The sequence below is a fragment of the Atractosteus spatula genome, chromosome 6, assembly GCF_055471065.1.
Source record: "Atractosteus spatula isolate fAtrSpa1 chromosome 6, fAtrSpa1.hap1, whole genome shotgun sequence".
Classification (NCBI taxonomy): domain Eukaryota; kingdom Metazoa; phylum Chordata; class Actinopteri; order Semionotiformes; family Lepisosteidae; genus Atractosteus; species Atractosteus spatula.
In genome coordinates, this window is record NC_142711.1 from 10,583,226 (window position 1) to 10,603,504 (window position 20,279).

The 20,279-nt window shown below is 37.7% G+C and overlaps 1 protein-coding gene across 1 annotated transcript in view; it reads right to left on the reverse strand.

The window, feature by feature from the left end:
- Positions 1 to 6,338: 6,338 nt before the first annotated feature.
- The window catches only part of rab2a (RAB2A, member RAS oncogene family), a 39,967-nt gene continuing 26,026 nt past the window's right edge, over positions 6,339 to 20,279 (reverse strand). The window contains exons 4-8 of the mRNA XM_088918634.1: positions 18,950 to 19,032; positions 18,382 to 18,474; positions 17,929 to 18,040; positions 11,806 to 11,874; positions 6,339 to 7,620 (exon numbers count right to left, since the gene is read on the reverse strand). Of these exons, the coding sequence (XP_088774760.1) occupies positions 7,525 to 7,620; positions 11,806 to 11,874; positions 17,929 to 18,040; positions 18,382 to 18,474; positions 18,950 to 19,032 (453 nt within the window). The 3' untranslated portion in view covers positions 6,339 to 7,524. The remainder of the gene's footprint in view (positions 7,621 to 11,805; positions 11,875 to 17,928; positions 18,041 to 18,381; positions 18,475 to 18,949; positions 19,033 to 20,279) is intronic.

Below are 20,279 nucleotides of genomic sequence, written 5' to 3' on the forward strand. Positions count from 1 at the left end.
CGTGGAACATGGAAACAAATTATTGAGGCCTGTTTTTTTCTAAATGTTGTTTATACATAAAACATTTAAGAAAACTGTGACTGACGGTTGAAAAACCTCCTACAGAGTGCCCCAGGTAATTCCACTGTGGCTCTGTCAGTTAATGGGTTCAATGAATTGTTGCTTAATTCTTGTAGTGCGATTTACTGACAGAAATGACTGTTAGTCTACAATTGTCAGTCTGTATACCTGGATAAGCATTGTATTCCAGATCTTTAGCCTGCCAGATCCTGACATCTAAACTACTTCTTTCTTGCAGTAAAATGATTACTGTGTTGAACAGGGATTTGACTGTCAGTAAATTCTGAGTTATTCCAGTGCTTGGAATCTGTGAATTAGCCTAGGATGCCTTCAGCCTGCACATCATAAGCAGTATGCTTTGCTATATTCTCATTTTCTTTCCCCACATCATACTTTTTTTTTCTGTATTTCACAAATATGGTTTGCTGCCTCCTGTTCTATTGCAAAGTTAGGACCATCTGTAAATTAATGCACTAGAAACATTTTCTCATAGGAACAGTGTTGCTGGCAAACTGGCACAATCTGGCCAGACAGAGCCCATGTAAAGCTGACTCCTGTGACAGACGCCTTATCAGTTGCAGGGGTTCACTGCTCTGTGTTTACTGGTTGAGTTAATCCCATCCAGTCCCTAGAAAGCCATGCCACTGTGAGTGAGTGGTATAGTCTGCAGCTGGACTAGTGATGTCCAAGACACAGGGCTCATCATATACAGTAGAAAAAGGTTCTCAGTAGAAAGCACAACTCATTATTCCTGGCTCCACTTTATTTTCTAAGCTACGTGTTTCAGAAATACAGAGATCATAAGAAAGGTCACAAACAAGAGAAGGCCATTTGGCCTGTCTAGCCTGTTTGGTAGTAAATTAATTGTAATTAATTGATCAAAGGATCTCATCCAGCCGTGTCTTGAAAGAAACTGGGACATTAGCTTTAACAGCATGGCTGGGTAGCTTGTTCAATACTTCCACAACCCTTGACAGAGCAATCTATGACAGAAAAATAGCATGATTGAAAAGACTAGAGGTCTGAGTGACTTTGAAAGAGCTATCATCACAGGGACTCTGACTAGTAAGGTCGTCAATAGCAAAGATCTTTGATGTATCCGGAAAGGCAAAGAACGCTTTCTGCCAAGTGTACAGAAATCCACAAATAGGAGCATGTGTGGGCGGAAAGGACAAAGTGTAGGACAGGGACAAACGAATATTGATTCAACATGTGCAAGGCAGTATGGAGTTGGTGGAAAGCATCTGTAATGTTCTTGGTCCATAGCAACACAAACTGTGTGCGGAGAAGAAGTGGTTCCTAATAACAGGGCCAGTCAATGCATAAACACATATACAAAAGCAATATATTGTCTTTGCACCATGAATAGTTGTGCACCAACAATACTGTCCCTCAAACTGTTTGCCTCAATATTTCTGCCCCTCTTTATATTACCAACTTTATAAAACCTAATGCCAATTTCATTGTCTGTTTGAGATGTAGTGACATATGGAGCAAAATACTTAGTTCCAAAAGAAATTAACCATATTCCAGATCAGCCCTATTTGTAATCCTCTGTCACTGAACTGAAAACAAAAATTACAGGAACAATCATTACGAACCTCAGTTATTTACCTTCGCTGATTTATTACAAACATGGAAAGTAATTAAGAACGCTGTATAGCTATGGGAATTTTGGCCTGGTAAAACAGTGCATTTCATAATAGATAGATAGATAGATACTTTATTGATCCCGTGAGGGAAATTGCAGAAATTTCTGCAATTTCTGCAATAATGAAGCAGATATTCAAACACACACTGGAGAATGGTTTCTGTTCGTGTGGTATACTCTCGACATCATCAGTATACTCTTGACTGTAGTGGACATCATTCCAACCTTGATGACATAACAGTGGTAGAGCATTGGTTTCCCTGATGAAGCACGTGTAGCACAGCTGACACTCTGTTGAGAAAGTGGAGGTGGCGTGGGGAATATATCAGTGTTGCCTTTGTTGTATACAATAAATAAATCATTGGGCTGGGGTGGGTCTTCTATCTCGTTGTGAAGAATCATCTCTTAAGAGACAGTGGGTGCCACTGTCATTCACGATGACATAAAAATAAGACAAGCACACAGTGGAGGTGCCCAGATCCATGTGAATGACATACAGAGATCTGCAGTTGTGCCATCTCTTTCTGGTCTATATCCATGTTTTCTAGAATGATAATGATAATGGCCTACTTATGCATTCCTGGCACAGAAGAACGCCCAAAACAGCAGACTGACACCGCAGCTCAGATCTAACTAGCACAGAATATCTAGATGTAGGCTGATATGGTTCCTTAAGGCCTCTAGCCAGAGTCCAGCTGCATCAGATAGTGTTTAACAGCTTTAACAATGTATGATGCTCCCCTGTTTGGAACCACATTTCACTCTATTAGTCAATCCTGTGCAGCCTGACATGGCTAGTACTAAACCACACACCCACTATCTGGCCAGTTTGATCTTGGAGCAGTGCTAGCAGTTGCCAAAAACACTTATAACCTGCTGCATAGTGTTTTGGCACAAATAATTTATAGACTTATTTCACATGAAAAATTCATGTTTAGAGTGGAATGTAATGTTTTGAGTTGAGAACATCACCCCCTGAAAGGTGCACATGGTAATTTCCCAAATGGGTTGTGCACTTTGTGTACAACTGCTGCAGTGGATTAAATTTTTTTTTCATAGGTCCTCTGGACTAATAAAAATCATTAGATTGAAACATAGAACCCTTAAATGAAATACTGTATTGCAATGCAGTATCCTCCGTCTTATGTTTCATAGATCCTGAACTTTATAATATTAAAAAATACTTAAAAATCAACTGTACGTATTCATAATTTTGCATTCATAACCTGTACTGTCAAAACAAATAAATGACTACTTTGATTCAAACTGACCTCCAAAACATCATAAACACTATTTGAATTGCTACAGGAATCTCCCCATTTACTACAGGTTGAGGACAAAAATAGCAACATAAAGTTAATTAATAGGGCACTGGACCACCATGTGAAACCAGTACGTCCTGTATGCACCGTGGCATAGACTCTACCACCGTCTAGTACTCTGCAGCAAAATGCAATGCCATTATTTCACATGAAAGTCAATCAAATCACACCTGGTTGATGGAGGTGGAAAACACTGTCTTGGGCACCATCCCATAAATTTTCGACTGAGTATAGATCTGGTGAATGAGAGGGCCATGATATAAGGATACCATCAGTGTCATGCTCATCAAACTCTTTTGTATCACAAAGGAGTGATCAGCATTGACCTTCTAGCAGAATGAGTGCACCCCACATCATTATGGCAACACCAGAAACCTTCACCAGTGGAACCAAACACTGTAGAGTCCTTTAGGGTGACACGACATGTGCTCTTGTGCGTTTGTTGCAAACAAACTGAAGGATGATTCATCAGAATATATCACGTTTCTCCACTACCAAGAGTCCACTGCCTGTGCTCTTTCCACCACTGGATTCACAAAACGTGCACTGCCAGTTGTGATGAGTGGTTTGCGTACTGTAACATGTCTTATGGTATCCTGCTCTGTGGGAGTCCTGACAGATTGGTTTTGATTAATCTGGCTGCTCACATCACAGGCTGAAAGCTGCAGTCCATGGATTGCCAGTTCCTCTTCTGCTTTGCCTTGCGCTTTTAATGTATATATATATATCGTGATCTTGGAGTATGCGCTTTCGCCCACTGCTGCCCATCAATAACGACATCTTTCCTTTGGAGTTCCAGGCTGACATCACCTTAGACACCATTGCTCAGGAAACCAGCAAGTTGAACTATCTTGGTAACTGAAGCTCCTTCGCAACTCACCTCAATACCTCTTACCTCTTTTTAAAGTCACTGGAGTCTCTTGCAGCAATGCTAGTTGCAATATTTTGTTGTACAGTATTGTTATACATGAAGCTAAGCATTCTGGTATGTTATTTGCTTAATTAATGCAGGAGCCACACCCATGTGGAAGCCTATGCATTCAGTAAACCCTCTTTTCCCCAAGGTGTTTGTATTAGTGTTCAGTTCCTACACTTACTTTCTGAAAAATCCACATGGCTTTGGGTTTTATGTAGAATGAGCACAGTCCCGAATTTCTGAGCCTCTTGGTTTGTCACGGATGTGTAATTTATTCATTAATGAGAAGTGTTTCTGCCATTTTACAGATACATTAACTGTGGGTGAGCATTATCTGTAAACTTTAATTACTAGGGGATTTTTTAATAAATATCAAGTAGCAGGTATGTTGGTTATAACTTTGTTACCCCATAGATCAGCTTTAATTGGAATGGTTTTATTAGTATCTTGACATTCCAGACTGAAAACCAACTCTTTTGAGTTTCACTGGACCCTAAATACCATCTATTAACCTTGCTACCTTTTTTACTTTGGTTGGACAGCAACTTGATAGTAACCAATATGTTCAGAATTATTTAATTTTAATGAAAGTAACTGTAGATCCCTGTCACTAATTCTTCTGGACAGAATGGATGAGAAGGATTTTGCCTACAGCAGGAAAAGGATGTGTAATCAGAGAGTACGTATAGCATTCTTCTAGTTCCTCGCCTGCAAATAGCTCACAAAGTGATTTTCCAAGAAAGGGTTTAAAAGGATCAGATCTTACTAGCATTTTGAGCATTCAGAAGACAACACTGGCATTTCAAAGATCAACATTCCCCTTTATTTTTTAATTCTATTGAGAAAATCAACTGCAGAAGGCTCTACAGAAGAACCATTGTTCCTTCCTTCTACATTTCGGTGTGAATTTACTTTTTATTTGTTCTTTTGCAGCCAATGCAATATTAGGAATATAGCATGACACATTCAAATGTTAATGTTAACTAATGTGAGGCATTATAAACCATTTTAAATATACAGAAATTTATTAAGCCAGGTGCCACGGTGGTACTACTACGTATATACTGCTTGGTCACAGGTCTTGAGCCTTAGACGTTGAGGCATCTTCTGTTTGAAGCTTGCAATATTCTCCCTGTTTGGGAGGGCCAGGTTTTTTCCACCTCCCAGAAACATGTTGGCTAGGTTCATTAGCGTCTCTCAAGCTGCCCTCGTGTGTACACTCATGCGTGCCACATGTTGGCCTGGCCCCTTGTCTAGGGGGTAGCTCTGGCCTGGTACTTTCTGGGATCGGGTCTTTCTGAAGGATGGATTCATCTAAATTGCATCCAAAAGATTGGCATGCAATATTTATTCTGTAAGCAAGTATTCAAGATGCTTAAGCAGCACAATGTACTGCACAATATAATTAAATATTAAAAGTAGCAGAACCATTTAGGGACTAACAATATGAAAATATATCCATATAATATTATCAAAGCAATGTTATCTTCTTCTGCTACTGTCCATTTTTCTAATCCCCTGCTTTGTGAACAGGTGGCATAATTATTTCTCAACAATATCATTGGATTTTTTTCCACTCAACATTCAAAACATTTTCTTCTAACGCAATTACAGAGAGTAATATAAATTAACAAGAACTGGAATCTTAATCAACAAGACTCACCCCAGGAGGTTTTCAATTAAATTAGTACTCAATATCAAGAAATAGCATTGCTCTCAATATTACAGTGAACAAGGTGTAATTGGCTTAAGGCATCTTGGATGACTTCCAAGGAAAATACCCCATGAGCATAAACAGAAAAATGGAATTAAGCACACTCCTGTACAGAATCACAGTGGTGCAATCATTCCTCTTACCTTCTTATTTAATCTGATAATGACAATGTTTAGGGACACCACACTCAAATGTGTTGGTAAAATCTTTTTCTTTCTGGCATCCCAATTCAATTTACATTTAGCAGATGCAATCCTCTAAGAATATACAATACCACATTTGACGAGGGGAATATTACTCTGAATGTGTGTATAAACAAGTTGGAGAAACCTTCTATGGTATATTTATGTGTACTGTGCCAATATATAATGGTAAGATTTAGCTTCTGACAAACTGCCTAAAATTTAATCCCATAATATAAAGCATGATTAAAACAGACATTTTGCACTTAAATTACTTTACTTGCATGTTTTTACATCTTAAGCCATGACGGGGAAATGTATTTATACATATGTCTGGATAGTGATCACTACCACTTGAGCCAAAGAAGCAGAACTCCTAGGGCTGGAAGTAGAAACAGTTTATAAAGGGGAAAAAACAAGCAAAAGAAAAGGATACAGCCACATGTCATTTTTTTCCACATTGCCATCAAAATGAATATATATCAGGTTTGAATCTGTTGAACCACAGGAATTTATTTGTTTATTGTAACATGTCATTTTAAGAAGAACCAACACAGCAAATAAAGTTGAGGGTCACAAAGATACTCCAGTTTTGGCTCTTATCACACCCCTTTAACAATAGACAAGATGTTCACCATGTATCTTTAAAACAAAACCAACTGGCAAATAAAACAAACCTCTACACAACCACTTAAGACATCTAAATCAATGTTGATCTGGACTCAAAACCGTCTTGCAGATAAAACTGAAAATGAAAACTGACAATATAGCATTATATCAATATTACATAGTTTGTTTTGCTGTATAACTGAAAATAACTGAATTCTTTTAAGGCAAACAGCTGATCCATTTCTGGAGGGGAGGTGATCCATTTCTGGAGATGTGGTTGAAAAACACCGAGAAACAAAATAATTTGGCATTAAAATAGATGAAGAATATTGAGCCAATGTTGCTATACACTGAGCAGTATGGGGATTATGGGAGAGATAAGGGAGAGGCAGATGGCAAGACAAAAAAATAGTCAAACAGGATTAAAAATTTGTGTCAAAGCAGGTTTTGAACTATAGCAATACTGTTGCAGTTTCAAGCTCTAATTGTACAGTATAGAATTTCAGCAAATTCAGTAAAGAACTCTAGCTTGGTCGTTATACACCAGAGCAAGTAATTATAACTATATACACAGAAGTGAATGATAAATACAGAATTAAAACAGTCCTGCTTTCTTGTCTTCTTCACTAAATGGCTGGCCGCTCTAATACAGTCCTACATTTTTCTTTAGAACTTCGGGTAACCACAGTAGCCAGGGACTTTAACCACATAAACTGATTAAAATACTAAGATGACCTTGTAGTGTTTTAATACAATTCAGCTTGAAGTCAAAAAGGGCACAGACAACGTAACAAAAAATAAAATAAAAAACATAAATCACGACAACCGACCAAGAAATCAAATGTAAATAGATATGGATACAATCCTCAAAACCCGGTCTTTTAAGCAAAAGTTAACCATCTCTGCTGGAGCCCAGACAGACTTCAAAGTTTTACAGGGATTGTGAAGGACTTGGGCGTCTCTCCTGATGAACAGCCATCTAGTAATGAGTGGATTGAGGGGTTGGGCTGGAGTGGGGAGGTTAAGAAAAGGTTAGTAGGCCCAACCAGTCAAGTAGAAAGTTAGAGGGCTCAGCAGCATCCTCCTCCTGCCTGCTGTCCTCCCTGGTTGCCTGCAAGTGTCGCGTTGGTTGCAGCATGCTGGGGTCCTATCTTTATGCCGTTTGCCTGGAAAGACACACAAGGAACAGGTCAGCAATTCCGGAGACTACCGGGACTCCTGTTTCCAGGTGTTCCTCAATGGGAGTGCAGTAGTCAAGTGAGCTGTAGTGTTCTCAGAAGAGATTTCAACTGGTACACAGTAGGTAAGGAACAAAGCAAGGTTACAGCAAAATCTCAAAAACTGAAACGGTCTTTTACTCCAAAATATACCAATTAGAGTCATGTAATCTTCTGTGTTTAGCGTAAAAAGCCAAAAAGATGCAAACTACCCACATTAAGACTTAATTCAAAACCACGAGCCTTATAAAAAATGAAATTCTGCATTTAACTTGGGATTCAAATGAGGTCACTACTTAGGTCAACATAAAGCCCCACGTTCATAATTTCAAAACATGTGCCAAAGAAATGCCACTCTGCATGTATGAGGCAACACAAATCACAGCATGTAGCCACAAATAACCACTCAAGTGTCCATCTGAACAACTTCATTGCATTATGTTATTACCCAACTATTTAAGACACCAAGCTAACAAAAAATGCTAAGGATAGTTAAATTTGCTGAAACTGAAAAAATAAAGAACTTGGTTCTAAATTACAGCGACTGACTGAGAAATACTAATTGTATTGTTCATCTAATTAAATTAAAAAAAAAAACCTTTCTACTCCATTACAACAAGGTATCAAGGTGAGGGGCTATAAACTAGTGGTGGTGGAGGGGAGTCCCCATTACCTATAAAGTACTTTGATTGGAGTGTGTAATCTATACTGTGTAAATGTAAGGAATTATTATTAACTAAAAATAACATAATATTTAATATTGAACAATAAAAAATGTACATTTCTGTTTAAACTGTGGAAACTGTCAGGTGATGCTCATTGCAACCTAAATATATTATAATGCAAGCTTGCCCTACACTGCTTAACCTAACTGCTTAAGAGCAGTGTTACCTTGACAATTAACAAAAAAGTATACAGTACATATATATGAACTATAAATAACAGTTTAATTACATATAAAACAAACATTGAAGTCATTGATGTGACAATAGTATGCAAATGCTCATAAAACCTGAGGTAATATATTACCTCAAGCCTATAATAATTTATATTGTTCTTGTAAATCGTCCTGTTGGATGTGAACCTGACCCTTTATTGGCCTGCTGGGACTTAAAGGTTCTGCCAGTAGGAAAGGTCTGTAAACACTGAATCTGGGCTTCTGTCTTGGCGGGACTGCAAAGCAACGTCAAAAGACATCAGACTGCAGAATGGTGTCTAGAGTTCAAATCCCAAAGAGCCAGATGTGAACCATGTGCCACTAAAAACACAGAATCTTGGTCACATTGAAGGTGTCTACTCTGCGAACCGTTCCTTTGAAAACTTTTGAAGCTAAATTATCACTCTATGAATGAACGTCACTATTCAAAATGTAGCCCTGAAAAATTTGGAAAACAATTTATGTACACCTTGTATAAAACAAATCATTTGACATCCTGTTATCAGAATATTCAACAAAGGAATCCTGACAGGTGTCTCTGCACCTACAGTATGCTGAAGGTACCTATGTCCAGCTCCCTGTAAATATTATTCTAACAACAATGAGACCTTTTTTGAGTTCTTTTTTATAAAAGAGACCATTTCTACAATGTAGGAGCACAAAAATCAAACCATAAAAGGTTAAGTTACACAATTTTACTTCATTGCTTTTTTAATTAATTACATTGTTTTAATTAGTGAAACTAATGATTTATTTATATTTACGTGGGTGTCAAACATCAAACATCACATGGCTATGATGCGTACTATACACAAAATAAAGATAGATGGATTCATAAAATAAAATCTGTTGCAGTTACCAACTGGAGAAAACCGATTACTGAGCTAAAAGAATTAAAAATAATGGAATGTTTAATGGCAGATTTATTTATGATAATAGATGCAAACTAAAATAAACTCTGAGGGTTATGCCCAGTCTTCACGGGCACTAATACATTTTGTTTTTTGGGAGAAGATATACAGGGGAAGGGCACAAGAGTGTTCCATGTCATCAATAATTTCAGAAATCTCCAAAGACATGGCAGCTTGCCAAGAACCCACACATACCACGAGCAGCTCTTTCATTTCTCAAGCATGCACATCTATCCTAACACAGACTCCCTCAAGTGGATTTCGGTTAAAATACAGCAGCTCACCAGGAGGAACACGGTAGTTACTGAAATTAAGCTCTTAAGGAAACTTTGCGTCACAGTAAATCTCATATTTATAATGTCTGGCAGGGCTTCTACTACAGCAGTAGCCTTGGGGTTTCTGGCATTACCTCTACGTTGACATCAGCTGATGTGGTTTTGACTCTGTGCCTTGACATTTCTTCCTAATAAAAAGCATGCCCAATAGCTAAATAGGTCTCACCTCCCCCAAGTTAGTAGTAACCTCCAGAGGGAGCAGGAAGCAGTGACTTGGCTACTTGCCAGGTGAAGGTAGACTGGTGGCTTTTTACACAGTTATGTGAAGTGAGATACTCTTTAACACACCGCGCGCTTATCTGAAAGTCACTTTCACTTTGCCTAAAAAGAATCAGCTCAGATCAAATCCTTCACACCAGCCCTTGATCTTGAGATTTTAAAAAATGAATCGTACTTCCAAATTGTATGCGCTCAAATATCCAGGACAGACAGACTTCAGATGTTTTGGTTCATATTTTATAATGTTAGCACTCCAGTATACCTCTTTCCCCCAGTATGACTGATATGCTTACCATACCAAAAAGAAAATCACTGCTCCTCTGTCTCCAAATTTGTTCCCATACACCTTGTTGTTTGTTACCTTTGCAGATCAATTCTGAACAATTAACACATCTGCAAATGAAACCCTCTCCAAATGTGTGTGAATATCATGTGTTAAGAAGAAAGAATGTGATTTATTACATATGACATCCATCCTCCAGCTGTGCATTTTTCAGATACAGAGAAGCAAAATAATGAGATCAATACATTTGTAAAGTTCACTAACACTTTGAACTGCACTTTAAAATGCAGACAGGAATTCACAAGAAATATGCAGGATAAATATGATCCCATAGTATCATCCAACTTATGCTTCATCATCTAGTAAAAAAAAACTTAATTATGAGTAAACCTAATAAAGGAACAACTAAAGGTTTATTATATCAAGGTGAGAACCCAAAGAAGGCTACACAGCCAAAACTGTTTTTCTTTTCTTCTCTTTTCTGCATGGAATAAACCTTTACTTTTCTTTTGCAGCCTATGCACGCTGACACAGCTACCTTCTTGATTTACTATTCCTAATAAAAGCAACATTGCCGGCTTGAGGACTATCTTGTTGGCTTTGAGGCTCATCAGACCTCACACTCAAATGTCAGATATTACACAAAAAAGTCCTGGAAGATTGGGAAAACGGAAGGATATTGTTTTCCAAAGGAGTCATATAGTAGTGAAAAAACAGATTTGCTAAAATGGTAGTTACAAAGTGTTTTTTTGTTCGGAGGAGCAACTTTTATTTACACAGTAGACAAGCCTGTTCACGACAATTAAATTATAATTAAATGCTGCTATACCTGTTCCTAGAAATTCTCAATCAGTAGCTGCAAATCGTAAACTCTTAGAAATCATTAAGTGGCAAATGAGAACTATTTTTCAAAGTTTTCTAAGAGTAAGAAAAGGAGCAGGCGTTGTCTCTTCACACAAAGGGTGCGGGAACGACTTAGCCAGACATGGTGTCGACGTCCATGCTATCACTTTTTCAGTGGCGATAACCACTGCTTTTTAAAATGTAAAGTGATTGGACAAACAATGAGCAAACAAACGCTAGGAAAAATGATCAATATGAAAATTTGACTTTCCCAAAATACAAAACAGAATGACTGTGAAATTATTTCCCATAGACTTAATGAAGAAAAAAATGTCAATGTTACTGAAATAAAATAATGATTCCTGGAAAATTAATGAACAACGATAAGGCTGACTTAAAATTAGACTAAACATTAAACTTAAAAAATTAGACTAAACATTAGTCTTATCTAGTAAAATTAAGGCAACTGCTAATTTAAAAAAGCAACGTGCTAACATTACTGCTGTACATCTGATTAAGAGGAATTACTGAAAAATAAAGCCACTTGGGTTTAAGTACTTTGCCATACATGAACAGAATTACAGTACTCATTTGTATGAAACATACCTCATTATTAATATCGAAGACACCTTCTTGAATCTTCTCATAAATCTCCTTGGCTGTGTTAATAAATGCCTAAAACATAAGGAAAGAAACGTGATTAGAACATATAATCAAACAAACAGAAGGCAGAAATGACTCAGAGGTCACAAATAGCTCTTAAAAAGATTATGCTACTGACCTAAATAACTGTGGCTATAAGAAGAAAGTTCAGGATGGATAAATGCAACATCATGGCTTACTCTTAGTCACGTCTGCTTCCTATTGCACTGCTGCAAGTGCATGTTGTGCCACCAGAAGTAATTACAAAACAGGAACCGACTTCACTGTGTAATAAAAGCAACTCAACTAGAACATGTAAAGTGTAAATTAAACCGTGCAGTAAAGCAGATTCCCCGAACCACTGCACCTAGTGTCAATTAGATACCATTTAAAAAGAACAAACAGAAAAGCTCAGCTGAATGACAGCAACAAATATGGATTTTCCTAGGTTCATGTACAAAGACTAGTTACACCTTCCTCTCCTGACCTCCTATGCTTTATTGGTATGCACTGCGATAGAAAGAAAATAGCACAGTTCATCAAGAGAAATAAATGGGGCTTCTTTTCAGTCTTACCCTGGAAGCATTTAACTGCTGAACTTGCCACCAGAGCTTTGTTTCCTAATTAACAGGACTGATATGTTTTCACCTATAAAGGCCTTACAGCTCCCCAGAGTAATCAATCTACTGCAGCTCAATTACTGCACCAAGCACGCAGCACAGTCAGTGAAGGAGACTTAAACGACTGCGGCAGACACAGGAAGATATGAATATGCATAAACTCTAAGTGGGTGATCGAAACATCATACAGGGTCAGGAGAATTCACAGCAAACTAATGAGATGAATTAATCACTGAGGGTGTTCGGGGCGCTTCCAGAAATGAACACACTTTCAAACAGTTTCGGATCTTAAGTATGTGAGATTGGCTGGCTTTCAGCCAAAGCTAAATTGATTCTTTCTTTTCACACTCTAAAACATTAACAGCACACATAAGAGGGATTCCCTAACTAATAGTACACCTGTTATCAAAGAAGTTGATTCACTCAACTGATTTAAATCTGCCTGAACTACAGCTTATATTCCTTTAAGACTACACCTTTCTATAGCGAAAACAACCTCTTGGCCATACAAAATCCAGAACATTAAGCATCTAACTGGTAAAGATTCTAATAAACATGCATTTATCTTGTGCTATGTAAAATACTTGTATACAGTATGGTTATCAGTCACATAGTTGGACTTCAATGCGCCATTTATAACTTCCAGCTTGAGCTCACAAATAAGCAAAGTGTAAAGGCTTTAACTCTGTACATTCTGAGCCCTGAAAAAGTAACCAAATGTTGAGTGTAAACTACTTAATTGTTTTGCATTACTTCCTACACACGCCCTGATATTTAAAAACATTTTCCATATACCTGACTTTTAGTGACAAATGTCTGAACTACTACTTTCCACAGACAAGTAGGCAGTGTGTAGAAACATTTTCAGGACTATGGGATAAAGATGGGATCAGTGCTTTTGAAAACAAGGGACTGTTCAAAGAGAACCGTTTTAAAAGTTAACGGCAACATTATTTTTATTTTAATATATTTATTTTGGGCTTAGAAAGAATCAGCATTTATGAGTGTATTTCAAAACACAATGAAAGTAAAATGTACATAGTAACTGTAAAACCTGTAATTTACATCACAAAATAGACAATTTCCAGGTATGTGCAGTGTCATATTACCGTCATTGTCTGTAATTCAGACAAAACTTCAGGTGACATGTTGCAGCCGTATGTCATTGTAAACCAGCAGGCTTCTGAATACATCTTTTAATCCAATGGAAATATTGCTCTCGACTTCGAGGCGGTTTTGCCAACTATTTAGGCCGTGTCCCAATATGCACGCTTGCCGTCTTGTGCCCTTCATAAGCACGTTCCCACTCAAGTCTGTAAGGATTTAGGGTGTCCTATTACTACATTTGTTTTTCACAAAGTGGTCACCAGTGCCCCCAATGCGCACTTTTCAGAAGTCAGCATCAGAACGGACTTTGTTGAAGGGAATTACCCCCAATTTCTTGTGCGATTGGTGACGTTTCATGTTCTCGCCTATCAAAGCGGTGAAAGGTTGCCATGGTGAATAAAATATTCACACATTAGTCAAATTTAATTTTTACAGTTTTACAACTTTGTTTTTAGTAGTACAAAGTTTTGAATAAACAGCTGTATTGTCAAGTTTAGTTTATTTCGTCCGTTTTGAGTCGAGCGGCTCAACATGAATGACACGATGTGTCACTAATTTTGTGCAGGGACAGGCAAGATGAAATTCAATTTCGTCAAACTGCTAGTGGAGAATAAAATTTTTTAAAAATCATCTGCCGACATTTACTTAGCCCATTGGAAAAGAAGCATCAACAGACAGCATTTTGACGCTGAACTGTGTAACCAGTGAGTGACATCATACAAGGGCGTCCCATCACCCTTTTTATAACGGAGCACACTTGAAGTCCACACCTGCTCTACGTCACAGAAGTGAGGACTTGGAGGAAGGGTTTACTGCTTAAGGCCAAGACCGGGACAGGGCCTTACTTGCTAACTATACATGCAGATTACGTTGGAACATTTCTGTTGTGAAATGTCTGCTGCACAGCCTGTACATATTCGCTCGTCCATCACATTACACTAGTCATAACAGTGAAGAGCGAGCAGGAAGGGCCGCATCACGTCACCATCTGTGGGAACTCTAATGCGAGTTTGTGACAACATGGCAACTTAGAGTACTTTCACCAAGTTCACGAATTTGTGCTTAATTCGAAATCTGTACATTTTTTACTGTAACGTCACTAAATTAATTTTGTCACCGAGATTTAATAACCGGTCTGAGAAATTGGAACTGCAGTTCCCCTTTGAAAGAAATTTACACAACTGCACAAACCCTCTATAAAACGTTATATGTCTAAAACCCGGATGTGGGCACAATGTGTTACCTTACGGTGATGTTTAAAAAAAGAAAACAAAAGGGATGAAAACATTATGAAGAGTGCTCGTGTCATCACAGGAGACGCGGGGAGAAATGGTTATCACATTTGTTCTGAAGGCAGAGAGCATCTCCAGGGAAAGCAAAGCAGCAGAACACAGCCAAGGTAAAACTGAACAATTTGACTACTGTGTAGAAAGAAAGCTAATTGTCAGGAAAATAAAATGCCATTTGAAAGAAAAGATGAGATTAAACCTTAAAATAATCAAGTTGTAAGTGAATGAAATGAAATGCATTAGAAAAATAAGAGTTGGACACTGTATTGTATTGCGACAGTGTCTGTCATTTGTCGGTCATGTTAAAATTATGTATAAAATATAAAACTACTGTCCATTTTGAGGAAAGTCAAGAACACCCTTTGGTTGATTATTTTGCAAAGATGATGTATTTCCAGCTTTGTTCCATGCTGGACTGCAGTAAACCAGAGGCTACCAGAGTGAAAACTCTTAAAAAAAAACTTGTATAAAAGTGTGTATAAGAAAAACTCCTTCTAAACATCCCCACTTTATTTGTTGTGGTAACTTAATAATGCTTTACATCCCAGTGTTGACAGAGCTCACAGCAACCACTGGAAAGGCACATGTTCAAATGAGGCTGGAGCTGTGTCATTTTCCACTTTGAGAGGATATGCTGAAAACTGAACTTTTACAGCCTGCTGCATTATTAAACAGTGTTTCCAAGAGTGCAGGATGCACTGTTCACCTCCATATTATGTTAATGCAAACCCTACCCGGCTTGTGTGAGCTGACTGAATGAAAGTATAAATAACACTTGAACGTTAAGATATGAGGGTAGACTGCAAAGATGAATCTGACAGTTTCCCGTTTCCCTGCTGTGAGAGTGAAGTGCGGGGCTAGTTGCTGTAAACGGGTAATCAGTGTTGAGGAAATGTGCTGGGGAAAAAAGACTTCTGTTCCAGAAGAGGAAATTGACTCCGATAGGAAGGGAGCCTAGGGTTTGCGTTGTCCATTTTCTGCGAGTGATTAAGATTTCTATCTATGTTGGGATTTTTACACTTGCACTATACTTCAAACTCAGAAGCAGTCAAGCTAACCGCCCACTTACCTTGTTACTCAAGATACTCAGCCTGATAACATTTCTGATGGACAAAAAAATGCTTTTCCGAAGTATACAGCCTTGGTGTGAGTTTTTATGAACTCTGAAGTGAACAGCCTCCTTTCTGAACTGAGTTTGAGTGGAGGAGGAAAGTTAGTTAATGTCTGCTACCATCTAGTGGCAAATAGTGTCCTCACAACAATTTTCAGGTCTACATATTTAAATATTGTCATCCTTGAATACCCATGAACAGGGACTACGAAATCCCTGGCTTACAAGCTCTGATGCTGGTTTTGAATTATATGTCACCATATATTAGGCTAAATGTTACAAAAGGCGACAGTAATTGGTTTAATGTTGAAGTACTCTCCACTGGAAGGTCTTCTACCTGACTGGCTTGTAACGTTGCAGTATGTCTTTCAGATTTTTGCTCGATGCCCTTCATGATTAAAAATCTTAAAATTAAAAAGCAGACAGAAGGCGGAAAGTACCAGATTCTGCCAACTAAGAAATCCCCAAATACCAATACTGAGCCGAGTACAGTTCTCTCCACACTTTTCCCGATTTTAATAATGTGCATGAAATAATGCCTGAGGGAAAATACCCCAACACTTTGTTGTGGGTTTTGAGCCATAATATATACTCGCTTTTGGGTTTTTTTACCCATTGGACAATGCATCCTTTTTACCGTTAAGACTGAAATGGATTTCTAAAGAAACAGAAATGCATTCAAGAACAGTGGGCAAGCCCACACATTGAGCTCACAACCCTTATATCTGAAATACTGGGCAGCAGTGTCCAGCAACTGGCTTGCAGATAATTTCTTTTGGTTATTTCTGTTGTTTAGTAATGTGCACAAAAAATATTTCCAGTGGAAATAGTGCAGGAAAAAGAAAGTGAACTGGAGTTATGGCAGTAAAGAAGACATGAGCACCGTACACTTGGTTAAAGAGTGCTGTTGAAAAAACTACAAGCAAAATTACTTAGCTAAGCACCTTTACCACAACACACTGCTGAAAGTGAATTTTTATGTAAAAGCTACATAGACTGGGTTTCACCATTTTGATATTTTTCCCATGATGTCACCATTTATTTTTCTGGCTAAATAAATTTACAATTAATTTATGGACAAAATTAGTCCATATTTGTATTAGAAGTAGCTCACAGAGCACATTTAGGGGTCAACACAAGTGCTACAAAATGTGTACTTATGCATCTATCAATACGGCAATAGTGCCCATTATAATAATAGGCCATTGGGAACTCTAGTTCTAGTTTAAATGCAAAGCCCATGGAAAGATAGATCTAAAAATAATTCAAGAGATAACAAAAGACCAAAGCACTAACAATTATGAAAATTCAGTTTCTATAAATTCAGGCAATGGCTCAAATGAATGAAGAATTAATTTCATATACAGATGCTCCTTCTTGACCTCATTGCGGCTTCAGTTTCCTATATTGTGTTGTTGTGCTGTTAGAAGTACTGAGAAATACGTCCCCCCCCCCCCCCCCCTCTGAAGCATGCCTACTATTTACGAGAACTATCCTTGTGGCTACTTTCATGCAGATCTGTTTTCTAGTAAGTCTCAAGCAGACATCTGTAAAATACTAAGGAACCCTTGACTTAAGTGAAAAGGGTATATTTACAGGAATAGCCTGTAGGTTGATAAGCTACCTAGTTATCTCTTGACAAGTTGTACACAGATATATTACTTTTACTTTTAAAAAACCTACACTAACTTTCATAGAGTGTAGGAGTTTGAGAATGATGTCGGCTCTTTGATAACTTTGTGGTAAAAAGATTGATTCATGCTATTGTGGTTCTTTATTCCTCAGAAGAAAAAAAAATGAATGACGTAATACTACTAAATTCTCTTTATTGTCTGGAAGAGGAAAGCGGCTACTAATTAAGAAAAAATAAAGTTTTCAAGTTTAAAAATGGAAAAATAAAAACGTAACTCTTCACCCATTACTTGCAACTTAGAAAAACAACCAACAACGTGATTTTTACCTCTTCTACATTGGAAGCTGTTTTAGCAGAAGTTTCCATAAAGATAAGACCATGTTCTCTGGCAAAAGCCTCCCCTTCTTCCTTTTTCACTTCTCTCCGTGACTCCAAATCACTAAAACAGGGAACAGAGAGCCATTTTTGAAAGACACTATGGGACAGCAAAACATTTGAAATATAAGAAAGGTTACAAATGAGAAGAGGTGATGTGGTCGATCTAGCCCATTCGGTAGCTCGCAGTTAATGGATCCAAAACTTTATTTCATTCACTACAAAGCCAAATTTATAAGATGCTATTTCGTCACAGATTAGAATGAAGACCATGCCACTCAAAGGTTAACAGCAAAAATGATTACGAACCTCACCAAATATCCAGACAGTGCATGATTAATCAAAAGATTTAAAAAAGCTATAAAGATATATTTTACTTAATCACATTCAAACAAACTACAATACCTCTTGTTTCCAATGAGCATGATGACCATGTTGGAGTTGGAATGTTGGCGTGCATCTTCTAACCAGGTTGTCAAGTGGTTGAAGGTGTCCCTTCTGTTACAATTCAATACAGACATCAAAAGGGAGAGAAAATCCCAAGTTAGACAGTTCTTTTACTTTTAACACAACATATTTAATGGCAGCAGCTGGAAGAAAAATAAGCTTAACTACAGGTTAAGAAAACGTAAGCACAATCTGTACCAAATAAAACACTAAATGCTTTGTAAAAAGAAAAAAATACCAGGAGAATTTCATCTTTGCAAATGATGCATGTTCAAGGGTACAAAAAGACTGCAGAAACAGAGCCATGCCACATAAAGCTAGGCTTGAAAACTATACAATCATTTATAAAAAAGGGAAAACTAAAACACTAATACACAAATTGCATTGCAGACTATACAATGATCTCATACCTAGGAAAGCATAGGAAGTGGATTCTTTCAAAGTAATAAAAATTAAATCTTCCACATTTCTGTTGTATGAAGAGCATAAAAGAACTTGAAACTGACATCCACAAATGCAGTCTTACCTTGTGATATCATACACTAAGAGAGCTCCAGCAGCACCCCTGTAGTAGGACCTAGTGATGGACCGGAAAGACTCTTGTCCGGCCTGAAAGACAATTTATGAAACGTTATGTCCTGAACAGCAACAGCCAAAAGAGGGGGGAAAAAAGTCAGTATTTTTCCCAACAGTTGTCTCTTAAACTCAAAACAGAAACTCATCCCTTTGCCTTTCAACAAATGCAGATGCGCGCTGCTTACTGACACTGAAGAAGGGCAGCAACACATGAAGGCCACTGTTGTGCCTTGTCATTCTCTCCCCACAAAAAGCCCTCTCAACTCTCCCAGGAAAATCCTTGACAACCCAATTTACTGAATGGCCTTACAATACATGAATCATTATCACAGCACAGAATGGACTCCTAGCAACTACACTCTGAAGGAGCCTCTGAAAGCAAGCAAATAAGCTAGAGCTGCACATTTGAATTCAATATCCCACTCCCTGGGCAGCTGTTGACATTAGAATAAATAAAGCCCATTGTAAATAAATGATGAATGACACTTTTATGCCCACCATCTGCCAGAGCAGAGGTTGCAGGAAGGCCAAGGATGACAATTTGGCATGTTGCATCACACGTAGCCCCCATCACTCATCCACAAATTTTTCTGTGGTTAACAGGGTTCGCATAGACAAAATCATACGAGTCTTACTTCAAAAACGTATCAAGTTCAGATGTGTGTGGATGCATATTTTCTAAAACGTTATATTTTATACCAGCGCTAAAGATGTTCATTAAAATCTAAATCATGCTTCACGAGATCCGCATTTTTATTCTAAATACGCATTCCAAAAAACAGGTGAAACGAGTAAAAAAAAATCTTAGGCTTGGATGACAAAGAAAAACTACATATATATCAACGGAATTTTACCCTTAATAATGTGTGATAATTTACAGCATGCATGCAATTAGGGTTTTCCCAAAGTGCTCATAGTGTAGTCACCAGTGACTAATGTTACTGTCAAGTGATTCAGCCACTTTAGAAGGTACAGTATGTAAAAAGGATTCTCGACAATGAAAAATATTAGGTACACATTCAACCTAAATAAGCTACTTTGTCTACATTGATTTGATTAAAAACATTTAATTTGATGTCTGTGCTCCAAATTTAACCTAGTTTTAAGGCAGTTTCTTTAATATACCTTTTCAGGTTTTAGAACTACAAAAAGAACCATTGAGTGTACTGTAAATTCAGAACTTAACCTATGTTTTATTATGGAAATAAAAAATCTAATCACAAATTATGAAAACAAATGGGAGAATGACTGTCAAAGTTGTTTTGAAAGTTCTTAGCTCT